The sequence below is a fragment of the Glycine max genome, chromosome 15 (assembly GCF_000004515.6).
Source record: "Glycine max cultivar Williams 82 chromosome 15, Glycine_max_v4.0, whole genome shotgun sequence".
Classification (NCBI taxonomy): Eukaryota; Viridiplantae; Streptophyta; class Magnoliopsida; order Fabales; family Fabaceae; genus Glycine; species Glycine max.
The window spans coordinates 9,458,135-9,482,331 of record NC_038251.2 but is presented as its reverse complement, the minus strand read 5'-3'; the positions used below and the strand labels follow the sequence as shown (position 1 = coordinate 9,482,331).

At 32.8% G+C, this 24,197-nt stretch overlaps 1 protein-coding gene across 1 annotated transcript; it reads right to left on the bottom strand.

Moving 5' to 3' along the window:
• Positions 1–680: 680 nt before the first annotated feature.
• On the bottom strand, positions 681–18,327 carry LOC100816692 (sister chromatid cohesion protein PDS5 homolog A-B). The gene is made up of 33 exons (XM_006597553.4): positions 18,009–18,327; positions 15,833–16,036; positions 15,470–15,651; positions 14,656–14,782; positions 14,304–14,522; positions 13,573–13,789; positions 13,349–13,494; positions 13,097–13,239; positions 11,547–11,696; positions 11,414–11,462; positions 11,141–11,332; positions 10,494–10,676; positions 9,742–9,896; positions 9,429–9,555; positions 8,532–8,681; positions 8,381–8,437; positions 8,100–8,236; positions 7,857–7,974; positions 7,539–7,682; positions 7,243–7,439; positions 6,338–6,494; positions 6,096–6,236; positions 5,492–5,563; positions 4,805–5,401; positions 4,600–4,707; positions 4,385–4,464; positions 3,909–3,960; positions 3,739–3,819; positions 3,583–3,620; positions 3,296–3,355; positions 3,064–3,206; positions 1,232–1,668; positions 681–1,118 (listed from the first exon to the last, which is right to left on the bottom strand). The coding sequence occupies exons 1-33, from the start codon at positions 18,099–18,101 to the stop codon at positions 1,068–1,070; spliced, it is 5,007 nt and encodes a 1,668-aa protein (XP_006597616.1). The 5' UTR covers positions 18,102–18,327; the 3' UTR covers positions 681–1,067.
• Between the last annotated feature and the right edge of the window lie 5,870 nt (positions 18,328–24,197).

The window sequence follows — 24,197 nt, the reverse complement described above, 5'->3', positions numbered from 1 at the left end:
ATATAATATAGTAATCTCTGAAAGAATTAAAAAGTGAAAATAGACATGTTTTAACCCAGACTCATTAGTGTTTTTTTTTATATATATAGAAAAAGTGTCATACAGTGGAGTAGTACCACAACCACCGTCATCAAGAGACTCATTTTTTTTGGCATGCAAGTAAAATCAAACTTCTCATTCGGAAGATTATTATGCGAAAGATGTAAGAAATATACATCCTTCAAGGTCACGAGATAATTTACTTTACACAAACAACACTCATGAACTATATTTCGATCTCTTTACTGCTTTTGTTGTCCTTGATTTAATATAAATTACGAAAGAAATAAGTATGCATAGATAATGCCCTTTCAAGAAAAAGTACACAAAAATAATGTACTAGTAATATTGTTCCAAAAATTATTGTATTTCCAAATACATATTTTATCAATTGTATTACTTTATAAAGGAGTGTTAGGAACAACATTTTATAAAGTATTATCGAACAAAAGAAACGTGCCTTGCATCAAAAGTCAAAATTACCAAGTTTTAAGTCGTCGACGTCGCGAAACTCATTTTTTCAGTTCATAAAATCAAAAACCGCAGGTTCATAAACCATGTACAACACAAAACAACATGAAGGAGCTGGACGGTTAGGTCATATTTTTCACGGATGCTAAGACTAAAAAGTACAAACAATCTAAGTTACAAATACAATTATCCCCACGTATAGCTGTACATGTTGCCCCATTCAATGGAATATCAATTGTGTTGGAAGGATGAAAACATCCTCATGAATCATATGCTAAACCTATCACCTACACTAATAAAAGGTCATTTAGCATTACAACCCTAGAAAACCCTAAAGCACTCTTTTTTTTAAATTTTTTCTAAACGTGGGGATGACAACTGATAATATTACATCTACAAGGTGGCTGCAAGACATGCATAGCATATCTATTAGTGTGCCAATAATGGCAGTTATCATCCACTCTGATACCTATACTTCAACTGAAACACACTAAATGCTGCCACACCACTACTTCTACTGAAATCTTCAGGGATTTGTGCTACAACTGTCAAACTGCTCACCGTTTTTGCCCTGAGCTTTTCTTTCCCGAGGGACGCCTCCATTTGCTCTGCATCAGCCATTCTTAGTGATTAGTGATTAACTTAGAAAATTAAATGTACTAGATTTTTATCAAGTAAATAAAAGTAGGTGCCACAATTCCGCAAAGGATGAGCAATTTACCAGCAGCTCGTCATCAGAAACTTCAGCAATTTTGGCACCATCAGGACTTGCTGACTCTATAGGTGATTTTTCCACTTCTCTAGGACTACTTTTTTCCCCATCACTGTCATTTTCATTCCCTCCAGAACCTGATTCTTCTTCATTACCATTTTCTCTCAAAGCTCCTCTTGATTCATTGCCATCTGTCTCTTTTGAACTACTTTCTGCATCATCATTTTGATCTCCTTGTGGGATATTCTCTTCAGCAAGCCTCTCACCATGATCCTGCTTCTCTTGGTCTGATTCCCGCTTCTCTTCATCTGACTCTTTCTTATACCTCAAGCTCTTCTCTTTTTTAAGTTTCTTTCCTCGTGAAACTGATTTTGGTTTCTTGTTAGATTTCTTCTGCTTAGTTACAATTACATCAGACCCTTCAGCCTGTTCTGCTTCAGAACCACCTAGAATAGAAAATCAAACAAAATTTAAAAACAACAGAGCAGACGAAAAAGAAACAGAAGTCTTACATAATAGTGAGGAACCACATAATCATCATTACAATTAATTATAGTTGATGAGACTCCAAGCATAATATTCATTTCCAAAGCTAATTAATTGGCAAACTAAGAATTAACCATTTCACAAAAGCAAGACCTCTCAATGATCATGGCATGATAAAAAATATAGATTGACATGATACCTAATGAAAGAAAAATTAAGTTAAAACTATCGGATTCAATATCACAAATAATGCCCATTTCTCAGCATGATAATTAAATGGTTTTTTTAAAAACATTAAGACTGATGTTAAGAATACCAAGGTGGACAGTTTTTATTGAAGAAAACATTTATTATATTGGAAATACAAAAGTCATTTATTTCTTTTCTATCCTAATAAAAAGTTTCCACTTCTGCATTCTTACCATCAGCCCATAGGGTTAACAAAACTGATAATTAAATGAGTTTGGTAACTAACATCTTCCACGCTTTCTACTCTTAATCATCAAAATTTCTATTCAAAGATTAGCTACTTAAAAACAAATACATTATTTTATTATAGTTTCCTTTTGATTGGTATATATGGAAGAGGGAGAGGCCAGGCCAAACATTAAGGTTACTGCCTTGTGACCTGACAGTCACAGGTTCTAGTCACAGGAATAGACTCTTACGAGGGTAAGGCTGTTTTCATTTTGGGCCTTCCCAGACCTCCAAAATGTTGGGAGCATCGTGTACTAGGCTGCTTTTTAATGGATATGGTAGATAAAAGATAATATCTATGACTTTTCACATACTCCACTGGATTGACAACACAAACTTATTTTCCTAACTGACACTAAGATGCTGTCATCATTTGATAGGAATTTGAGATATAACACATTCCCTTTCTGACATGGAGAGTGTCTATTTATCTGAATGGATAGTGCATTTAAACCTGGATAGTTTACCCGTATCTTGTAAAAGGAAATTATGAAATTATACTAACAGACTGGTGTTGGTCAACAGTAAGCATGCCTGCAACAGATGTACCAAAGATTGACGCACAGAAACTACTCTCCTAGGTAAGACATGCAAATATACCAAGCACCTAATTTACAGAAACAACCGTTTAATCAAACATGAAGAAATATAACCTGCTAGGGGATGAAGAGTAGTTAAGTTTTATCTAGTACAAATGTTCTTTTTATTTCACAAAGTAGCATTGAAATATAACAACCTGGTTTCCAAAGGTCCTGAAGCATTCAATCCAGTACACAAAGTTGCAAAAATACACACAAACATCATCACATGTAATTAATCAGGAGATGTAAATGACAATCTATATATGATATTGCATCATATCTTTTAAATTACATTACCTGAGTTAATCTCAGCTTTAGATATATCTTCAGGGTTTGATAACTCAGAACTCTCTTTGGCATCCTCATTATGGGAATTAGTTTTTGAGGCACCTTTTTGTCCATGTTTTACATGGTTGCTTGGAGATTTCTTACCATTAACTCTGAACACCAAAATAATACAAGTTATAATGATAGAACACAACACTGAATAGAATCATAAATGTACATAGAATGTCATTTTTCCACTAACATTTTTTTTGTCTTTTTACTTGCTGAACCACTAGAACTTCTCTGCTTCTTCCCAGTAGACCTATAAAACAATCAAGAAAAATAACCCACAAAAGGAAGACACCACATTCAGAATGGGGTACAAGAATCTAATTAAGCTAGAAGAAATAAAACACACACCACACTTAAAGCAGATGAAAATTCAACTAATCAAAAAATATTATGGAAATTTTCATATTCAGATGTACAGTGAAACATATTCCTCCAAATACAACTAAACTAAAATTAATTTATAAAGGGAATACTTACACTTCAGGGGAAGAGACAGTTTTTGAGAGCTTTAGCTTCTGGAAAATTCATAATATAAAAATGAATCAAAATTCATACTTCAGAGATATTTGATATCTTCTAGAGGAAACAGCAGAAATGCTTCAGAGAAAGAAAGACTAATGGAAAATAGGAGACCTTAGTAGGTTTGCTGTCACTAAGCTCCCATCGCTCCTTTTCCAAATTGAGAACTTCTACATCCCCATCATTATATAATATCTTCCAAATGACATGCCACAGTACAATTGTGTCAGAATTGTAAGTTAGCAGGCAGAATAACTTTGTACAAATTCAGAGTGTAAGCTTACCACATGTTTCCTCTTTAAAGAGTCATAAGACTTAACAGTGCCTTCATAAAATCTGCAGTACATCAACACATGGAACTTTAAATAGAAATCCTAGGAAAACGAGAAGAAATTAGGGATTCTAGAAATTAATTTCCAGGGTTAAACTAGAGAAGGCATACAAAAAGCACATTAGATGGTAGAAATCCGTATACTAATAATTATCCAGAGACAGTCAGAAATTTAAAGCAGTTAATCAGAACAGATGAAACATGAAAAGCTTAAGAAATAGGAAATTTAAGAACGGTGCAGTCAAAGAAAGCAGCTAAACCCATACGTCATCTTTAGAGACTGTAGTCAAAATGCTTCTAACATCACCAAAAATGAAAAATAAAAAAAAATAAAAATTTCCTTGTCTGTCTTTTAGCTAAACAAAAATGGTGGCCATATACTGTTTTGCTTCTACAACTGATCTCTCAACATTTAATATAAGAACTTACTTCTTATCCAAAGGCCACCAAACTTTAATTCTGCAGCCAATTAGATCTTCAGCATCACTTTCACCTTCCTTTGTTGTACACTACAGGAAAAAATCAAATCAAACTAATATCCAAGAAACTTGCTGGAACACAAACATTATAACATGGCATGGAGACACTAGTTACTTGAAAAATAAAAATACATTATTAACTACAAAAGCAGTGGAGAAATTTACCTTAGCCAATCCTCCAATACTTTTTCTTTTCAGCTTTTTAGTAGATCCTATGGATGGCTTGAGATTGTTACTTTTGGACTTGTCAGTTGGCTTTGTATTATCAGGACTCTGCAAGAGGCAGAAAATAAGCAGAAGTCTACAACATTGATAAATTCAACTTTAAGATCCTACAGTAGTGCAAAACTGCCTGACAGTAAGATTTCACCTTCATGTCATGCTCTTCAGATTTGTCAGAGTCATCGTCATGATTGCTCTTGGAGGCCTTAACTTTTGCTTTTATTGAGGCCTCATTGTCTTTAACCTTTTTCCTTTGCATTGCTGAGCTATGTGTATCAGGGTTGAATTTTGCACCTGACGGCAACTTCACTCCAGAAGAGTCTTCCCCTGAAACTCTTGGAGGAGCCTTTGGTGGAGTACTACTTGACCTTGATTTTCCATGGGCAAAGGAAGACCGCTTCCGTTTAGGCACTGGAACCAGGGTTACTTCTGCTTTTCGTTTTTTAATTGTTGCACACTCTGGATCGTTTTGCAACTTCTTACTCAGGGAATTTTCATGACCGTTACTTGATTCATAATTAGTGGATAATCCCAAGTTATCTATATTAATTTCTCTGACCATATTTAAGATATCAATATCATTTTCGGCCTTTTTTGTTTCAGCTGGCACAGCCTTTTTCCTTTTCACTTTTTTGCCCTTAGTTCCCTGAGATTTTATGTCCTTTATTATTTTTCCCAGGGGCATTTCATTTTTGTCTCTTTCACTGCCCTTTAAAGCATCATCCTCAGCTAATTGAGATGGAACCTGACAGATGGAAGAAACTTTATCACTTGATTCAAGATTTAAGAAGCACCCAAAGTTGCTTTTTAACTTTACCATTTGCATCAAACATACCATTTCTAACTCAAGTGATTTAAAGTGAGCCAAGACACTTTCATCAACCAACCAGGATTTCACTTCGCTTACCTGCAAAATGAAATGACACTGATAACCATTTCTTTTTAATTAAAATAATCCAAGATCTTACATATATGTTTAAATCAGTCAATGAAGATTACAACAAATGAATTTTATGTACAGAATAAAGCTTATAAAAACAACCCCCATTCACATTCCATCAAACAATAAGGTGCTATCAACTATATGTAATCACAGGGAAATGTCTTCTAACTAAATTTTACAAATGTATATATCAAATCTCTGGCATCACATAAGTTTGATTAAATAAAAGATCAACTATCTTATGTTGAGCAAAAGTAACAACAAAATCTACAACTTAAAACAGACATTGAAAATGTTTTAACAAGATTAAAAACTAATATAAGGTAATGATGCAAGCAAGAGGCACTAGCAATGTTATAAACCAACCTCATTTAATAAAAGTATCTTCCATAATTAGAAACTATTTGGGAGGCATTTTGTATAGGATGAGAAAGTAACACTTGGCAATTTAGCATACCAGAAGGAAACTATATAATTTGACAAGGAAGGAAAATACCATGGGGTCAATTTCCTTCTCACAAGCTTTGTATAGCATTGGAGGTAGAGAAACTGAAGGAGACAATCCTTGCAAATCAACATCTTTCTGTACTAGTCGCTTAGTGATTGCTAAACCAAGGTCACATATGGCATGCGAATTCTGGCCATTCATTGATCAGATACATAAGATTACAGTCTCATAGCTTTGACATTAGCAATTTTTATCTATGTTGCAAAAAAAAAATGATTTATCCTCTCAACCTTCGATTTTGATGCATCAACCACATCATCAGACTGCTTAATACTCCAAAAGATAGAAGCAATGGTAGATATAATTTCCTTCTCTTTGTTAAGAGCTACTTCTGACTTATCATCTTCATCTCTTTGCATTAGCATTGATAGTATCAAGTGTAATTGCCTGAAAATTCAGGACAGAATAAAAAAATCTAAAGAATAAGAGTTCCCCACATATCCCATATTTTGCAGCTGTACAAACTAAATCTATAGGTATCACATCCCATGATGCATGCCAAAATCATATTCAAAAACATCAACAGTCAAAAAATATGTGGAGTACAACAAATCAGTAAATAGATAAATTTAAGAGCTACAGCCAAACAAAAAACTATGCAAACAGACCGTAAGTGCTAACGGTGTTCAAACAGGACAAATAAATTATAAATTAATACAGGAACTCATGAAATAAAAAACCTTTACTGTACATAGACAAGTGTGGATTTTAAAATTATTCAAAACTAAGATTATCTGAGCTTTTCCATAAACTGCACAAAGGCAAACTTTCAAGGAAAGCATGTGGCTTACTTTATATTTTTTAATATGCATACAACTGTCGATAAGCATTATTGATAATATAAATCATAAATTCAGTACACAGCACAGTAACAGTTATGAAATACCAAAGCTAACTCAAGCTCCCCTCCCCCCAGGGTCAGGCATGATTCAAGTCTCTTTTTTGAACCAGTTTTAAAAGAATATCTAAATGCATATTTCAATTAGCTTATTTTGGATAAATAATCACTTGAGTTTTGCAGATTCCGAAGAATGTAGAATAAAAAAAGATGACTATTTCTCAAAAATAAGTTGTTCCAAAACATGGGCTAAATATGAATCCAGTATAGAGATGTCCTATACGGGTGAAATAGTACCTGTATATTTTTTCATATGCTCCAACATCCTTGCACTCGTCAATTTTGGGGCAGGATATGTTAGCAAGGGCATGAACCAGGTATGGAAGGATGTATTCAGGGTAAGTGGTCAAGGAATTTGCATCTGATTGTCCAGAAAGCTGCCAAGCCCTTGCTTGGTAATGCATGTGAATAATGTCATCCAGGTTCTGCTTGTCCTGCATTAACAAACACAAGTCATCATAAAGACAAAAACTGATGTCAAAGCTAGGAAAATATGCAATCACAAAAAAAGATTGAATCAATCAAAATATTACCTCTGCAAACTCCTCTGACTTGGAATCCTTGGTTCCAAATATGTTGAATATAAAGGCACATGCATATTTGGCATCTAACAGGTTGTCTTTTATATATTTATGAACTTTTCTTAAGAAAACCTTCCTAGCTTGAGGGAAGCTAATCTATCAGACCCAAAAGAAGACATAGAAACAGTTATTTCTATATTGAAATGAAAAGTTCAACAAACAAATTTCAGCTTACGCATATGTAAAAATGCAAGTCTCTCTTGGTAATAATGTGGTGAACAAATCATAAATGCTAAAGAAGAAATTAAGTGTACAGAAGGATGAACACACCTCTGTTGCTCTTAAAGTTAAGTGGAAAATATCGACAGGTATCTTGTGATCCCAAAGCCTTGATAAACGAAGAACTGCCTTTGCAGAAGCAAGCCTCAAATGGGCCTTATCAACTGAGCTGCAAGAGGGCATAAATGAGTACACAGTATCTGAACCCCAGAACCAATTTGAAATGAAAAGGAGAAAAACTGACAATTTTCATATTAATTATTTAAAAAATATAGGTCTGTGAAGCTGATATACCTTGACTGTAAGTCCTTTGATATTTCACCATAAGACAGCATGTTTCTCAGGATATCCAAAAGACCATCTATACCAGGACGAACATGAGCATCTTTGATTGGCAAGTAGCTTTTCACTATGGTTTTGATGCCATATATCTGCAGCAAAAAAAAAAAAAAGACAGAATAAAAGAAGCTCAAAATGGCAAGCTTACCACTTACAAGCACTATCCAATGTGTCAAATTACAGAATACCAATACTATTAAAAGCATCTAAAAACATAGAGTAGAATATCTTTCTACCTTCAAAACACAAAGATCGCTTTTATCATCCCAAGATATTCTTGAGTGGTCTTCTTTCTGAAACCATGAAACAAGCATTTAAATAGAATTAATTACTTCCATGCTCATCTTATAAAGGAGCACACCGTTTAATGGAATTTAAAAGGCTTACACTATCACTTTTCAGAATCTTGTTTATTATAAATTCTTCAATTTCACTCTCTCTAGTTTCAAATATAGGCATTGCCGTCTGTGCTATACACCCCAGAGACTGCAATACTGCAGGTAGATGTGTTTTCTCCTCCAGCATATCTACAAGTCTCTGCATAAGGGCATATAAGGAGAGAATAATCAGAATAAAAAAACTCAGAAATACAGGGGAATCACACCTACTTCCTTTGAGGCCCAAATTACACTCACACCCTTCTAGGTTGGAAAACTAGACCTATCTCCCTTACTTTATGTATTGAATCATTCTTATACTTTGACACCTTTACTTTTTAAGAAATCATATATGCATCCCCTACTATTATGTACAGACCATAAAGAGTCTCCTTAAAAATGACAAAGCATGAGGGGTAGGTGTAATTTTTCAAACAAGGATTTATGGGCAATTATGACTAATCTCAAGGGAGATTGGTATAATTATCTCTTAGAATTTGGACTTAGAGTCTAACTCAACTCCACTAAACTGGGGCTCTATTTAAACCATACCTCTAGTCAATGTGAGACTAAACACCACTCCTGAGGCAGCAATAAAGACAGCCCCTGAAGAGGTCAAAACTAAGGGGGCTAGGGGTGACTGCAATTAAGGTAGCTTGATACCATCATAGAATTTGGGCTTAAGATCTAACTCAACCCCATAAAACCAACTTATAAGCTGAGGATTGTCCAAGCTTTATAAGTTTTATTTAAGCCATATATCTAGTTGATGTGGAACTAAACACCACCCTTAGGCTACAATTAAGACAGCCCCCAAAGAGGTCACAACTGAGGTGGGTTAGGGGTGACTGCAATGAAGGTGGTTTTCCAACATTATCCAATAACAAGTAAATTAAATATATGTAACCTTGTACAGAACAGAAAGGGACTTGAGGCCATCATCCTTTGTTGTTGCAGCCAGAGCATGCACAGCATACTTGGCCTGTCTCCGACTGCCTTCTAAACATAGTCTCTCCAACATAAGGTCTACAGAACTGCATGAAACAAGGAGCAATAAAAATATTATAAAAGGAAATAGATCTAAAAGAGCTATCTAATTTAACACTTAACAGTATAGACTTTGCAACATAAGGTCTACAGAATTACATGAAACAAGGAGAAATAAGAATATATTATAAAAGAAAATGGATCTATAAGAGTTATCAAATTTAAAGTGGCACCTTGATGTAACTGCAAGCTGTTCACGAATGGTACCACCAGCCCTAGCCAAAACATTTAAAACACCCTCTTTAATCATATCATTATTATCCTTCAGTAAATTCACCAGCTCCACCTCAGTGCCACTAAAAAGATCTGGACAGAAACGAGCAATTATCTGCATTTCATCACAAGTTAACATGAAAGTTAGAAAAGGAGAGTCCAATTTTTTAATTTTCCTGTCCAAAATGACTGAAAACATGCCACTGATTGATTACAAATCGTAGAAGTCTATGAAATAATTGAAAGGGGCACTACATAAATACAAGCATCCTAACTCAACACTATCTAAAGATATTGATAAACCATTATTTGGCCTTCTCCTAACAGCCTAAATATAAGAGACGAATATGCTTCAGACATGGTATTGGTATCAATTCGTCCTTTAACAAAAAGCAAGCACAATTCTTGCCACCTCATTCCCTCAATCTAACTTCAAATCATATTATTGGCAGGATTGTGCTTTCTCTACATTTTAAGCGTAAAGGGGTTATTGGCCTTCTAAGTGACTCTTAAAACTTCTGGGATGAATTAACCATCAGCTAGCCAAAGACAAACTAAGGCTTTGCAATCTGAACCAGCTATAGAAAAGTTTAGGAACTCTTAGTTTGCCCCTCACCAGCAGTGAAAATTGTTTACCATATACAATACATAATACAAATATCCAAAAACCAAGAGCAATAAGTCAATAAACCTAGAAATGGCATATTCTTACCACCAATATATTCATACAAGATTGTGTATGCTGATCATTCTCTGCAGATTTATGTGTGTTGATTTCTGAAAGAATAGCTTTTACATGCTCCTTGTTGAAAAGCAAATAGGAACACTTCATATAGAAGGTATTCAGAAATTCATAGAGCTGATGTTTTTCACCAAATATTTTAAGCAAATCATCCTGGAGACCAAAAGTAAATAAGTAGCCAACAGCAGTAAATAACAAACTGTAAATTATAGTTCCTTTCTTTCCAATAATAGAAAAAGAAACATAAGAGCAGTTAGTCCTAATCCAATGAGATATTACCATTTGAATGTTCAAATACTACTCTCCTAAGTCCTAATAGACTCCTAAAGTTGAAAAGCTCTTTGTAATTACAATGTTGACATCTATGCAGTTCATTTAATTGGTACCTTATTAAAAAGTTCATACAAGTAACAGAAAAGCAAATACAAGAGACACATTTAAATGCATTAGCAACAAGTTTTGAAGCTCATAAATTTATCCCACAAGAGTTGGGTATAAACTTCAAAGATTTAATTAACATATCTTTTCCCCAAAGATCAATTCCCATGCAATTTGTAACTATGATTTCCCTAACCAGTATCTCCAAAACCATATCTATCAGTTTCAGATGATATTACCCCGTATACACGAGTTTGATGGAAGCTAGTATTTGGATCAACAAGATCTGTCAAAATTTTCCAGATATTAGCATCTTGCAATTGATCAAGAATCTGGAAACTCTCTTCAGCCTTTATTGGATCAGCAAATGAACGGGACATTGCACGGAAACAGAACCCGATCTTTTTTTGGGCCTCAGGAATATCTTTTTCCTGCATTTAAATGAGATCAATCCCATTTTCCCATCAAATTTCCTTTGAAAGTTCAACTTTCTAACTTCCACGGTAACATACCTGACTAATCTGCCTCAGAGCTAGATACTTTTGCATCTCTTCCTGTAACCTGGTACCAAATTTGCACCATGAAAACTGAAAATGTGAGACACTAGGAAGAGTATAAGCCATAACAGAGGTAAAAAAAACATACCTTTGTTTTTTTTCAAGTATCTTTTCAAGAGCCTTGACCTCCACTTTATCAAACCCAGAGAAAATCTCAACCCAACGTTTAACTATATCATTGATTGAAAACTCTGATGGAAACAGGGACCCACATAGAATAGATTCAATTATATCTGATCTGCAGAATGAAATGAACAAAAGAAATATCAATAACTAAAACATTTTATTCCTAAGAAAATAAAAACAAGAAAATTAAAACATACCAGAAAGGAAAAGAAAGAAACAAACTTAGAGGACTACAACAGTGTTCACTGCTAAGACATCCACCTCTTTCCATTTTGTACTAGTAAAATACATGGAAACTGGCAAAAGTATCAAAAGCACACACACACACACACAAAAAAAAAAGCAAAGCAAAGCAAGGCAATGGACAACTTGAACGCCATTGACCTAGTATAACAAGGGCTTTCTTCATGACAGATTATCTATGAGGAGAAACCACTTGAATTTCATTATTCATACTATCTTTAATGGTGAATAATTTCAAAACCTCCTAATAATCTTCCTAATTAGTAAGTGAAGTATTGAATGCTTTTTTATGTTCCCTAAACATTAAATGAATCAACTGTCATTTAATTCTTTATTAAGTTTTAGGAGGATATACTAAAATTCTTTCATTCATATCACACCAAGAAGTTAGCATCTATGCAAAACACAAAGTCCTAATCTTTATTGTAGTAAATATCAGGTTAAATGCTTTTGTCTCTTCACAATATAATTAATTAAATATAAACTTCATCATGGAAATAATAGTAAGTTGTGGTTAGTTGTTTAGTTATTTAAAATTTACACCTATTTTAATCTTAGTATTCCCTAAATAAAAATAGAAATTTTAAACTTGATGCACCATCATGGTACAATATTTTGCACTATAACCAATCTTGTGTTATTACCCTATTTAATGAGTTTGACTATACTAAGAATTACTTGAGAAGTCAAACTCATTAAATGATGTGGCAATACATCATTGATGCAAGTACAAAACTTTTTTATATTGATAGTGAATAAAAGTTAAATTAAAAAATCTATTCATAAAGAGAGAAAAAATAGACATACTAATACTAACAAAAATATATCTCAGGCACATGGTATGATATTTAGTTATTTACTCTAAGATACAAACCTCAGCCTCACATTAAAAAAAATCTTCAGCATATAAGATAAGATGTAATTAGTAGTGTTATATTAAGTTTTAAAACACATCTACTTTCTCAACAAATCTGAGTTAAACTGAATAGTATGTAGCTTCAGATGAATTGTGGAAATATTTCATTAGTGTTTTTTTTTTGTGATCATAGAGGCAATTTGTCACAATAGCATCTTCAAATTTACAACTAAAATTAATTTTAAGAAAACAATGGCTCAAGTCCTTATTCTATTCTCACATAACAGTAATGGTTTATGTTCCCTTTCTCTTCGAACATATGGAAATGCAAAATCTCTTGCACAAAAAATAATGACCACGACGTAAATAAATGCAGATATAATCAAATATCTTATGCAGCATCAGTGTTTCACCTGAAATCTTTGTCATAGAAACATCTAATGATCTTCCTTGGAATCCAGTCATATTCACTGGGATTAACTGCAATGGAACTATTCTCACAAAAAACTCGATAAATCTCGGCCAATCTCTCCAAGGTATGTTTTCTAACAAGTAGCTGGAAATGTAAAGCCAAACAAGGAATTGAGATGCAATGAGTTAAAATTGTCAAGAGTTAAGAGAGAATGTTAGAAAAAGGGTAATTTAGATTTTAGAGGTATACATACAGATTTGTCACAAAGCCGCTCAGCAACAAGCTTCACAGTTTCAAGAGGGACTGCATTTAGGGTATGACATGCCACATCACAGATAACATCCACAACTTGCTTTCGAAAGTTTTCATCAAAATCCAGTAGCCGGTCACAAAGGGCAGCTAAAAAGTTGTAGCCAAACAAATTTAGCAGATATGATAAAAACATAAAAATCTGAGAGTGAATATCATTGGACTCACAGATTATTTGAGGAGCTTCGGCCCTTGAAGGATTTGACAGCAGACTATTCTTTACATGCTCAAGGACAGACATGCGAACCCCAAAATCTCTATCAGTCAATCTCTTTAAAAACTCTGAAAATGTAGGCTGAAATGCTTCAGAAGTGGAGGATCCAGGAAGAGCAATTATATCACCAACCAAGTTCACTGCTTTCAAACGTGTCTCCAGCCGATCAGCCTGCAAATGTCCAATTACAAATGAGAATCCTGGCATCACTTTGAATGACAGTCGAGAATATAACAACCTATGACACAAACTAAATTTGATGGGAAATAAAAAGATGCCAAAGTGAATCTTGGCAATGGTGATATTAGAAACTATTAGGGGAGAAAGGTAGTTAATAGGAAGACAAAGTAGGTTGTTTAAATAATTAAAAATGTTGGTTACTTAAGAGTCCTAAATTTGGGTTAGGCCTAACTCAACCACAAAAACTAGCTTATAGGTAAGGTAAGGATTGTAGAAGCCTTTTTAAGCTCTACTTTGGTTGTATCTATAGTTGATGTGGGATCTCAACAAACCCCCCCTCACACCCAAGATTGGACATTTGAAGTGTAAAGATTGTAGGACATGATAACATAAAATTGACATTATGAAAAATATCTTTATAAGCACCAAGGTCAATTTAATGGAAACAAATGATACTTTAGAAACCGTATAGAGCATCAGAAAAACCAACAAAATCAGTATTTACCATTAACTCTTCTGTGACATAAGGAAGAACTCCAGATAGGGTCTGAGGAGCACAGCAATAGAGATCATATATAACTTCATGGTATTGAACTTGACTGTTCATTGTCTTGCTGTCTCCAGACATTAATGATAGCAAAAATTGTTTAATGCACGGTTCAAGTTTTTCCATGGATTGCTGTATGACATTCATGGAAAGCTTCCTTGCAGCCCCAGTAACATTCTAAAATTAAGAAAATCCAGACAATTATGTTTCCTGTATAATATTAGAGATAATACAAAAGACAAGATTCATCCTCCAACAGCATCAGCTATCTCCTTATAACAGGAAAAACAATATAATGAAATGTACTTACAGTTTTGCCACGACCTAACATAGACAGTAGAATAGATAAAAGATCCTGATGGACATCTTCACTCTCTTCTAAAAGAACAGCCATTATAGTTTGCATGGATGACAGAACACTTTTCGGAAGATCATCTCTGAGCATGAAATAAAGAACACAAATACCACTCATTAATCCAAAGAAGATATTTAATCAAGAAAAGTACTATAGAAAATTTGGCATTCAAAAAGTACTACATATGATTAACACTTCAAAGCTAAAAGCACACAATTATTACTCAATACATATGCCGATAAATCAAAATTAGACAATTCAAAGAAATAATAGAATAATTAGGAAATAGATAAAAAAAAAAGTCAACAAATCAAGAAGAAATCAATCTAAGTATACAAAAACTAGTGTTATATATAGTATATTAGCATAGTTGCAGATACAATAATATGCCAAGCATCACACGTAATGTATCCCAATGTAATTAAAAATAAAAACAAAAGGACAAGATAGGCAGGACAGAGCAAAAGAATGAAAGATATTAGTTTCACTATTTCAGAATTACAATATTTGTCTCTCCATTCCAAAACATCACATTCCAAGTATACAAATAAGATATAGTTTTTGTTTGTCTAATTATCTTTAATTCATTTTATCAAATTATTTTACCAGGAAAAAAGAACAGACTCCAGAACTACGAGCACCAACAAAATATCAAGTTTGCAATCTCATGAAGCTTAATAGCAGAAGCTTTCAAGTAAACAATATAACTCTTTGTCATGAACTCACACACCTTCAACTAAATAAGTAAAAGGCTTTGTGATAAACTAACCTGACAACTACAAAGAAAGTACCGAACATTTCATTCACCAAATCATCACATTCAAGATCCAACATTACAACACATGATCTATATTTTGCAAGAGTTTCCAGTATAGCAACTCTCTGGTCAAAGGATATACCACTTGTATCACTCAGACCACTAAAAGTGCCCACAATCAACTGAAAAATGTCCTGCAAAAAGATCTAACAATGATTAGGATGTAGGAGACTATGTTCCTAACTAAATTTCTCTTCATGTTTGGCTGAAAGTAAAACGATAGAGACTATTTATACTGGAACTTATGAATAATAAGACAACCTAAATTTATAATTATATTATCAGATAACCAGAGTAAGAGTAAATGAAAGGTACCTTTAGAACATCATCACTGTAAGGAGCTTCAGGTGCAGTGATTCGAGTTATCTCACAGAGACATGTTGCAACTAGAAGCTTGATATCACTATCCTGGTGCTTCAGCAATTCTGGCTTAACAATTGCACCAAAAAAGGGTTTCATTGACTCTAATGTTGAAGCCGATTGTGATTGATCCAAGTCAGTTAGGCATGCTGCTGCTTGCTGCAGATGGGAGCATATTTTGTTGAGGGGAGGAAGGGTAGAGGGAGGTTAACAGTTGCCAATAAAAAATACTTGTATTTGAAAAGAAAATTTTAATGCTGTACAGAAGCAACATAGGTAATATATATATATATATATATATTAGAAATGTTATAGCACACATTTGACTTCAAGCATTTTACACTTATGGACTGGTTTTAATTGTAAAGTGTAAACTTGGTTTTCTGTTTTTCTAGTGATAGCATGTTCATTTTGCATCAGATAATGGAAAACCCATAACATAGAAATGCTATGTACTACTGAAAAGTCCATTCTTGGCAACACCTTGTAATGTTGAGCAGAAAGAAAGAATTTTCTATAAAAACTTAAAACAAAATTAGTATTTTCTGGAATGATTAGAGAGTTCATCCATAATTAAAAGATTCTGAAGCTAGGTAGCAAAGAACTGTCATAAGACTGTCGTATCTCCATACAACCAACCTAAACAGTAGTTTCTAAACCTTAAATGAAGTCTTAATATGTTTCTTAAGCCTTAACTTTCTCTCTTCATGTTGTCGATTGCTTAATGTGTTTCTTAACTTTCTCTATTCTTATTGTTGACTGCTTTATCAACAAGGACCAAGAATTTTGAGACTAAACCACAATTACTAGTTAATACAATATGGTTACCAACATACAGGAATGGCATACATTTTTTTTTGCTCAGCAAACATAGATATGATATATTAATAATGAGTACCAGTGGTACTGAAGTTACAATATTTTAGGGGCCAGCTGGTTCCTATGATTATTAGTAGGAACAAAGCCAGCACCACAATATGGTTACCAACATACAGGAATGGCATACATATTGAGCCACCTCATCCATGTACTCCCTTAAAAGGGTTCTCAGATTTTTCAAAGAGGATAAACAGTAACACTTAAGGAACTAGAGATGTAAAAGCCTTCCTAAGGAAAAAGACAGAATTAATTACCACATATGCATCATATTGTGCCATGAAACCAGCTAATATGCTTAGTACAGTATATGTCAACTAGTTACACTTTAAGAGCAATACTAATAAGCTGACCAATCACTCAGCAAGTGTGATGCCACATCTTTCTAATTCAACACTTTGGGGTGTGTGTATGTGTTTATATCCTTCTCAATTTATTTCATAATCCAACTCTAGTAAACAACAATTTCAACCTCAAATACATTACACAATGGAAATTGGTCCCCAATTCATCCATGCATGCCCTCTTTCACTAATGCCATCACGTTGATTCGAATAAATCCAGGTTTCAATAAAGTAAGTGATTCACTCATTCAAAAACTAGACAATAAGAAAAAATGAAGCTGCTAATTTCTTCCTTTCACTTCTAGACAATAAGATAAAATGAAGCTGCTAATTTCTTCCTTTCACTTCTAATCTCACTTCTTTCCCTCCATCCTCATGCAAAGTTGCAACACTCAGTAGCTTCATCCTTTTTCCACTTAACATTTTAACCATCCAAAACATGCACAGTTTATTAAACTTAACAAATTAACCTAGTAAACATACTTAAACCACCTTCAAAACCATTCACAAATTAACCTAACTCAAAATTGCCTCCATAAACACGCTTCAAATTTACCAAAGCCTCACACGAAACACACTAAATCCCCTGATTGTTCTTCTCAATTGCAAAAAAACCAACAAACAAAACCCAAATCCTCAAACAATTACAAACCTATCCACAAAACTCAAAACCAATCCACGCATTCGACCTCAATTCACTCATTCCAACACACAAATCAACTCAACCGAGAAAAATCGTCACCGTATTCTTCTCCGTAGCTCCCCAAACAGAAAATAACGACACAACTAACCCCCAAAACCAAAAATAAAGATAAAAATTCAAAATTTCCGTTAAAAAAAACACGAAATTCTCGAAGCAGGTAAAAACCAATTGCGAAACGAAGAAGGGAGAAATTCGAAGACACACACACCTTAAGAAGCTCGGAGAGAACGTTGTCATCGGAGGGTATAGATTGGAGCTTGGATCCCAGCTCCTCGAGCTGAAAGTGAGGCTTCTGCGCCATGCTGCACAAACCGACGTCGTTTCAGCGTTGCGCGTGCAATTTCAAGGAGTTTCGAGGAAGCTATGGAGCAGAGGAAGAAGAAGAAAGTGAAGAAGTGAGTGAAAATAAGACAAGGGTTCTCGTTTCGTTTCTCTGCCTCACTCTCTCTCTCTCTCTCTCTCTCTCTCTCTCTCTCTATCTTGTTTTTGTGTTGTGTTCGATTTTCGAACAGCGAAGCCAAATCCAAATCTACGCCAAACTTCACGCACTGCTGACTTTTTAAAGTTTTACTTTTTTGTTTTTGCAGCCGTGCCCTTTAACTATCGAAATTTCCCATTTCTACCCGTGCGTCTTGCAATTGCGCCCTTCTCATTCTTCAGAAAGTACTACGTAAGTAAACGCAAGGTACAATTTTAATGAAGTTAACCTTTTTTTTAAAAAAAAAAAAAGTGATTATTGCCATTCTAGAGTTGCTGGTTAAACTGTTTTTATAGTTGCTGTCGGTTACGTACTCTACTCCCTTATTTAGAACATACATTTATCAGAACCATATTAAAACCATGGAGAATGATAGTTATTAAAAAAAACCGTTTTTTTATCATTACAAAGAAAAAACGTTTGGTTAAAAATTAGACGAATGGTATTTTTTGTCCAAATATTATGAATATTTTTTTCTTATTTTTTTAGCTAATATTTGTTTTGCACAAATCTTATTTCACATTTTTTGTGTGAAAATGCGTACTTGTTATCCTTTTTCTAAAGGTAGTACTTGTTATCCTTGTACGAAATAGCATTGTCGTTGAACGATTAATAATGATGTCAAATTTCAGCTGAAATGTGATTGTATTAGTTTAATCAATTATACTTTTTAAACTAAAATACTTAAAGAAAAGAAACATGTTTAGTTTTACTCTATTAGAGGTAATATAATTAAACAGTCCTTTGTTTATACAAATATAAAAAAAAATTATTTTATTAAAAAAATAATTATAAAGTTATTTTCAAAATATTTATAGAAAATATAAATTAAATATAAACTATAGTTTATACAACTATTATAATTTACATCTAACCTAAAAGGTCCATACATTGTGGGTATTAATATTAGTTTAAATTTAGTTTCATGAAAAATATAATGATTAACTTTTGTTGATGTTCATCGTGAGTTTCAATATAAGCAATAATATATGCAGATTGTTTATGTAAACTAAACTAAACTCGATCAAAACCCATAATATATAAGACTAACTCCTCATTTGACCTAGTTGTACATCTATCCTATGGGCTAGTTTACAGTGTGAAATAGAAACATTTAAGTTGGACCTTCCTACATTGAGGAGAATGATCCTTCAAAGTCTCGTCAACTTTCCTTTTGTGTTTTTTTTTTTTTTTTTTGCATGCCCAAATGCATGTTAAAACTATATAATCCATGAGTTAAGATTCATGTCACCTTAAAACTACCAAATGTCAAGACCCCTCCAATGCCATACTTTTCAAAGATGACACCACCAAAAAAGGACTTACAACCCTTCACTAAACCAATTAATCTAAGATTATCATTTAAACACTAAATCTTCAATGTTACCTAAAAACATCAAATACTTATTAGAAAATAGATTATCATCTATGGTTATAAGATGTATCACCTACATTATCATACAATAAGATTAAAATGGTGTTAGTCCATTATCAACGTATTTCAAGTGTAGGAAATACATCTTATAATAACAACTATTCAAAAACTACAAGTGTTTCAAAAGTTTTTAAATAATATAACATACAAAATTTTGCAAAAGCTGAAAAAAAAATTGAAAATATAATAAGTTAATATTTTTAAATAGTATAATATAACATACACATAAGATTGCCTTATGTTGACTTGTATTGTTGCTAAAGCTTATAAATGAATAAGTTATTGACTTGGTATTGTTAAAGCTTATGAATAAATAAGTTGTTGGCTTGTATTATTGCTAAAGCTTAAGAATGCAAGTGTTAAGGTTTGGAGATTGTCAAGAGTTGGTGCTTAGATAGATCCTAACCTAGTGTTGTGAATGTTAATGTTAGGTGATTGATGAGAGTTGGTACTTAAACAAATCCTTGGTCTTATGCTGAAAAATGCTAGGGTTGGGAGATTGATGGGAGTTGATGTTCAATCAAATCTCCAACCTAGTGCTAAAAATGTTGAGGTTGAGTTATTGATAATAGTTGGGACTCAGATAAATCCTCAACCTTATATTAACCTCCATGGAGTCAAATCTACATACATAGTATATAAGTAGTAAGTCTAGTGTACAAATTTATATGATTGCAATGGATTCCTTGGTAAAAATGTTGATGTTATGTTGAAATATTTATTTCTTGTTGTTATGCTTTAGAACGTATGCAAGTTACTTATATGATGTTATGATGACTCAAAAATATTCAAAGTCAACATAAAGACATGATATTTTTGAGTTCTTCATCATCAAAATCATTTATCAAGCTATTAATAGTCATATCCATCACAATTATCATGCAAGTTAACAACTATTATCACACCATTTGTAAAGATATTTGTCACTAATTGTCTAAACACTAAATAACACCATAAGTAAATAACATTTATAACTCCAACAATCCATGCAATCAAGTTCATGAAAGCAAATATAAAAAAAAAAACAAAATGTCATAATTCAAACACAAACTTAAAAGTTAACTAGAATATTGAAAGATCCAACAAGCTTAGATAAATCAATTAGAATAATAAATAGTAAAATCTACTAAGGAAGATTGAGGGCCCAATCTTTCTTTCGCTCATCAGATAATGCCAAAAACACACATCTCCATAAAGCATCTTCTTTCAATAACTTTAATGCTTTTGTAAAAGAAGCACCATCAATGCCTTGAAGTCCTTGAAGAATCCTTACACAAGCCAATATGGATTCCTTATCTTGCTTATTGTTTTGTGACTTTTGTCCATTTACTTCCCCTGTAGCACTAAAAGTTGATGTTGTGACATGATCCGCACTCATCTTTTCCAAAATTTCAAGCTTATTTTGAGTTTCTCCAAAATTTGTCAAAGCATTAGCAAATGTCATTTGATCACTTTTTCTTGCTTTCAGTTTCTTCTTATCCTCACTAACATGAACAATTGTTTTCCTTTTTGGCTGATGAACATCTCCCTCTTGATCAAAATTAGTGTCTTCTTCATTATCATCATCATCATTAATTGAAGGACTTTTGGTAGAGGGATGTTGATTTGCACTAGAGGGAGTTTTGTCCCAAAAAACAACACATAATTTATCATAATACAAGCATTCTTCCTTTTTAAATTGCTTTGCAAATGTATATTTCTGCAAAAAAAAAAAACATAATTTAGGTTGTTAATATTTTGTAAAATAATATGCAATAACATACCAAATAATGTAATATTAAATTGAAACATACCTCACATTACAAAAAAAAATTGAAACATACCTCACATAATTTGTTCCATTGATCATTTATGGCAATAATTCGTCTAGTACTTGACTTGTCTCCTAGTTCAGTCTCCATTTTCAGCAGTGAAGTAAGATCATTCCATTTTCCTCCCAATTGATTGGATTTTTTCTTAAATAGGTTAGGTGTGTACTCCTTGCCTAATTTCATATTTAACTCTTTCTTAAGGTACCTCCATGCACCCTTTGTAAGAATAGTGATTTGTTTATTATCCTTCTTAACCTCATTTTCCATTTTTGTGTGTGAATTAACTTCCTCTTCCATTAAACCTATAAAATAGAATTCAACATTTGAAGGTCACATCCTTTTTAGATTCTAGAATTTCAACAACCACATCTCTATTATCTTCATTATTTTTCATCTAACCAATTGTAAAGAATTTTTATTAACATATTAACTTTAATCATAACTACAATTCATATAGTTATATTTTAGTGTATACTATCAATAATATACTTAAGATTGAAATATCTCAAATATATATAAAAAAAGATTGACTGCATGAAGAAAATTACAAACTTAAAAATATTTATAAAAAAAAAAAGAAATAACCTAAACAACCTAGGGAAAGTTAAGATAATACTATATCATTTCTATAAATTGAAATACTATATACTTAGTCATACAATCGTTGCATATAAAAGTATATTATTGAGAGCGAGGGAGCTACATACCACATCAAGCAAAAGATAAAGGCAACAAAAAACATATACATGTTTTTTCAAAAAATACATTTATATGTTACAAATACAAACTTGTACTGCATATGAAATAAAATCATGCAAATACTAAAATTATGTTATGTATCATAGCATAACAACATAGCTACCATAAAATATAATTTTGTAAGTTTGTTCAATGAAGATAGAAGTTATAATTTATTATTCTTGAATAAAAAAGTTAGTGTATAGAAAGGGGAATAATATGTTAAAAATAAATACTATGAAGGCTTCTTTTAGCTTTGTACACTTATGCAGGCTTGTGTGGCAAACTTGTTGACAGTGTAATTTAGTTGAATAATAGCAATTGAACCATCATTATCAACCAAATTAAATCAGAGTATTATAAAGCTATGACACATTTGCACTGGGGGTAGTCAAACAAGATTTGGAGAGGTAAAATAATGAGTTCTTTTTTTTTTCCTATTGTTGTATTATTTGATGTTGCAATCAGATAGATGGTCCTTTTTTTTGGTTTCGTTAGGCTTTTAAAAAAACTTGAGTACTCATTCAATAGACAATTAACGAAACTACAGCCACTAATAATCATTGTTGAAAAACTTATTGCAACTAGCAAAACAACAAATTCAATTTTGCAAGGATCATTTTAACCTAACACAAATTCATTCCAGGCCCAACATAATTTTATAACCTTTAATCCAATAATCAATTAACCACATAAATTGTCAATAAATAAAAAATATCTAACAAGATTTACACACAAACATGGATTATTTCCCTATTCATTATCTGGCAAAAAAAGTCTCTGCCTAACCAGACCACCTATGCTCACAAAGATACATAATCATTAATCAATATCCCCAAATCTACTCCTCAGCACTTGGAAATCTCCCTTATTCTTTACTTCCCCCAATTTCATGCAATACAAATAATAGTTCATAGAGAGAGAAGGGAATACAAACATTTGCCTCAAGGTCTTATCACGAAAGAGCGAAATATCAAAGAACAGTGCAAAGGGAGGCAACAAGGAGAACCCACAACTTCTCCACACAAACTCACTTCTTCGGCAAACGGAGAAGAAGAGAACAATAACCCTAAACTAGAAAACCCTATTTGTATAAAACCACACACATTTCTCACGTCTTTGAAAACAAAACGGTGAGTTTTGATTTTTATTTGAAAAATTATAATTATAATTATAATTATATTAAAATAATTAACAAATACATGGCATGTAAAGCTAGCATTGGTTCGCTCATGTGGCATTGCCACGTCGCCTTCTTTTAGACACAAGCTTTTTTAATAGATGTAGATGACAATGACTAAAATTTGAAAAAAATACAAATTTACATAGACTAAAAATAAAGAAAAGTAAACTTACAAGGACCATAGTTAAAAAAGATTCAAATATATTTTTTATCCTTATAAATATACCAAAGTTCAAATGTTGCTTTGTAAATTTTTTCGTATATTTTTCATTCTTGTAAAATTTTAATCCATTTTTTTGGTCTAGAATTATATTTTTTTATTAATTTTATTTATTAAAATACAATTTTTGGGGGTTAATAACCCCCATAAATTACAGAAAAAATAAAAAAAATAGTATGAAAATTTTAAAACATGATTTTTGAAGGTTAAAAATCACCATAAATTACATGAAAAAGAAAGAAAAAATGCAAGAATCAAACCTCTTTCCTAACAGAACGATGCAACCACCACCAAACAACATGGATTGTTAAAGGTGTTACCATCACATTGTGTGAATTCTAATAGCTAAGAGAGTGGGTTTACCGCAACACTTGGCCTTGCGGTGTTACCGTGTTATTGTCGCAATATGTAATTCTAATTTCACCATCGCCACCTCATCGTTCTCCAGCAATGACGAGACATCGTCGCCTAAAATCTCCTTCCTCTTTCGTATCAAGCTCACTGAGCTTTGCACCTTTCTGCTCTCCCTGGT